Source organism: Notothenia coriiceps, unplaced genomic scaffold (genome assembly GCF_000735185.1).
Source record: "Notothenia coriiceps isolate Sejong01 unplaced genomic scaffold, NC01 NC01_scaffold00000597, whole genome shotgun sequence".
Lineage (NCBI taxonomy): Eukaryota > Metazoa > Chordata > Actinopteri > Perciformes > Nototheniidae > Notothenia > Notothenia coriiceps.
In genome coordinates, this window is record NW_011333298.1 from 1 (window position 1) to 3,230 (window position 3,230).

Here is a 3,230-nt window from a genome sequence, read left to right on the forward strand (position 1 = left end):
AGGCCTCATGGTGTCCGTAGGCTTGCCCTCACTGTCAGAGATATAGCTAAAATACTTCCAAATGTCGCTTCTGTCAACAAGCCGAGGTGCAGCGGCAGTTGCACTCCCACTTGCAGCCATGCTTCTCCTTTTCTCACATGCTCTGGCAGCTAGCGCGTGCATGAGAGAGGGGAGGCACTTAGAGCGTGCTTGAGAGGGGAGGGATTAAAACAGCGCTTTCTCACCGGACCTGACTTGACCTCAAAACCTTCACCGGTTGCTGTACATACAGCTCACAATCAATTGGAGCATGTAAATACGCAGTTTTAACATCCATGTAATGTAGCTGTAAGTCATGTTGAGCTGCCAGTTGCGTCAAGCTTCTTACTGATGTCATGTTCGCAGTCGGAGAAAATGTCTCCTTATAGTCTATTCCTGCCACTTGACTATATCCCTTTGCAACATATCTGGCTTTATATATCTCAGTCTTTTCTGTGTTTTCTTTGATTGTATAGACCCATCTAGACCCCCACTGCATTTTTGCCCTCTGGTAGTGTGGTCAATGTGAATGTGTCATTTTCCTTAAGAGAATTCATTTCCTCCTGCATAGCATCAGTCCAGAGTTTTGACTCTGCTTAATTCATGGCCTCTTTAAAGGTGTTTGGTACATTTCACATTACTCTGTAGCAGTAGTCAATATTTACATACTTCTGGTCGTCACACTGTACTTTACATTCGTAGTCCTCTGAATACTGAGGTCTCTTCCTTTCTCTTTGGGGATAGCATCTATTTTGACCTTCTGCTCCCTTTCCTGTCTGAGTGTTTGTGTCATCTGTCTCAGTTCGAGCCTCCTGTGTCTCTTTTGGACACGAGTCAGTCCCCTGGGTTTCTGGCTTGGTGGATACAAACCTTTTCACATAGAAATCGTCATCACTTGCCTCCAAATCAGTCTGTGTATGTCGCTCAACTACACTTTTTGTGACAAACCAGCGTGTCTTGCTCTCCTAACTCTGAATGCAGGTCAGTGAGTTACTCTCAGCCCTCCCCAGTGGAAAGCTGAGCAAAGACAATAATTGGCCACTTTTGTGACAGCGTTGTCACAGCTGTGTCAGAGAGATGTTTCTGGCCCACAGAGTCTTACCGTGGCGGGGAAGTGTTTGCTGATGGGGGGCCATTGAGATGGCCAGCTAAGGGAGGGCTCATGGGCTCCAGGGAGCTGCAGGGGGGCAGGATACTCATCATCAAACGGCCCCACGTAGCAAAGTTCATGTTCATCTGAGCCGCACGCAGGAAGTCCTTCCCTGAAGACAAAAAAAGAGATGGATCAGAAGTGTATAATCAAAGGCTTTAAAATGCAAGCAGTGGAAATCTAAAATATATCATAATAACAAATGTTTAACAAAATTATGTCAGATTTATTTTTATGTCTCATCATTTTGTTAACAGTAAACTATAACTAAAGAGAGCCTGAAACACGACTTCAACAAGCTAAAGTAATAAATGAATATTTGAATACATGATGCAATATGAGAACATGTTGCTACCTTTCTCTTTTGGGAAGATTCTCCTCTGCCTCTGGAGTTTGGAGCGCCGCTCAATGACAGGATTGATAAACGTCACCTGGAAATGAGCAGAATTGTGATTTTTATTTGGGACGGAAGTAAAATGGATATTTGTGTGGCTGTGTGATATTTATTTTAATCGCACCTATTAATCCCCAGCTGATTGCTCAATAATAGAAAATAAATGATAATATACATGTATGGACATGAGTAAAACTTTTCATTTTTAAATATTCAAGATTGAAAGGCGTTTTATCGTCACATGCACAGTAGCTACAGTGTACAGGCAATACAAATCTTAAGTTGAAAGGCCCTCCAAAACTGCAACATAAATGACATAAGACATAAAACAATAACACAAAAAAAACAATACAAATAGTGGAAAAAGAAACAGTAAAATAGAGTAGAATAAAATGGTGCAATATTATGTTGCAAGACCAATGTGCAAGTAATGAAGATGAATTAAACTATATACATGTAAAAAACTAAAATAATACAAGAAGCAAAATGATGCAGAGAATGATTTGAGTCTGTATACATAAATAGAAGAAGATAAACAAGAATGAAATGTGTCAGTTATTATATTAGAAGCCAAACTTTTATCTGGAATGAGATTGATCGCATTCATATGTAAGAAGCACAGTGTCCAGTGATGAGTCAGTGCCTAAGTGTAGTTTGAATATAGAGAGATGCAGGAGGAGATAAAGGTGACATATGAGAATATGAACCTCAATAAAGAGCAGGCCCTGGGGCTCCAGCTGCAGACACATGCCATGCCTCTGATTATCCAGGAAGTCCTCCAGCCGCAGGAACTTCACCCCGCTCAGCGCCCGCCAGTCCTTCCTGTACACAGCAATCTCCAGCTCCCTGGACTACACACACACACACACACACACACACACACACACACACACACACACACACACACACACACACACACACACACACACACACACACACACACACACACACACTCTTTCATCACATCTTTGCCTGCCACCTGCCAAATGAATACATTTTGTGGAGCAGCATTATTGTTTTGTACTCCCCATGACTTGTCCTTTTAAATGTGAAGGCTGAGTGATAGACAGAGAATGAGAGCTGGAATAAGAGCTGCAATATCTAAACATGAGTCTTAGGGATGGGGGGGGGGTGTAAGGGTAAAGCCAGATTAGATCAAATGTCCGAGGATTAGCAGAGACTCACTGACAGCTCTGTGTTATTGTTCTGATGTTGACAGATGTTCACCATTAGGGAACATTCAGATGACATTTTGCAATAAACGAGTGTTAGTTGAACACAAACTGCAGCAGTTATCATGAAGAGGAGACAGCAAGAAGAGAGTCTCTGGAACTATTTGACAGCGGGCTGATCATGGTTAACTGTTGTAGGGTACATTAGGCCCAATAATACAGATGATTCGAATCGGCTGGTTCCTTTATAGTCAGCATGGATAGTGAAGCATGTGTACAGGTGACTTCTCTTTTTGGAGAAGTGTAATCGTTTTCTTACAGAAAATGTTACTTGATGCCTCATATGTGTTTTATGATTATCATTTTCTTTTCTTTAAAGCACGATCGGAGGAGCAGGGCTGTCCACAGATGCAATTCTAAACAATATATTGAGCTAGCAGCAGCGTTTCCGCCAGGGGTCCGTCTTGCCGTCATTTGACGCCCTTATTCAGCTCGG

At 42.2% G+C, this 3,230-nt stretch overlaps 1 protein-coding gene across 1 annotated transcript; it reads right to left on the bottom strand.

Annotated features, from left to right (window-relative positions):
- Positions 1 to 1,093: 1,093 nt before the first annotated feature.
- Positions 1,094 to 2,408, bottom strand: LOC104955525 (serine/threonine-protein kinase N3-like). The gene is made up of 3 exons (XM_010782867.1): positions 2,270 to 2,408; positions 1,524 to 1,599; positions 1,094 to 1,280 (listed from the first exon to the last, which is right to left on the bottom strand). The coding sequence occupies exons 1-3, from the start codon at positions 2,309 to 2,311 to the stop codon at positions 1,117 to 1,119; spliced, it is 282 nt and encodes a 93-aa protein (XP_010781169.1). The 5' UTR covers positions 2,312 to 2,408; the 3' UTR covers positions 1,094 to 1,116.
- Positions 2,409 to 3,230: the final 822 nt, after the last annotated feature.

Bases quoted from the DNA above. Each gene is read 5' to 3' on its own strand.
- LOC104955525 (XM_010782867.1), bottom strand. From the start codon at position 2,311: ATGTGTCTGCAGCTGGAGCCCCAGGGCCTGCTCTTTATTGAG. The intron at 1,600-2,269 runs GTTCATATTCTC...GCTCATTTCCAG, and splicing joins AGGGCCTGCTCTTTATTGAG to GTGACGTTTATCAATCCTGT. The intron at 1,281-1,523 runs GTAGCAACATGT...TTTTGTCTTCAG, and splicing joins AATCTTCCCAAAAGAGAAAG to GGAAGGACTTCCTGCGTGCG.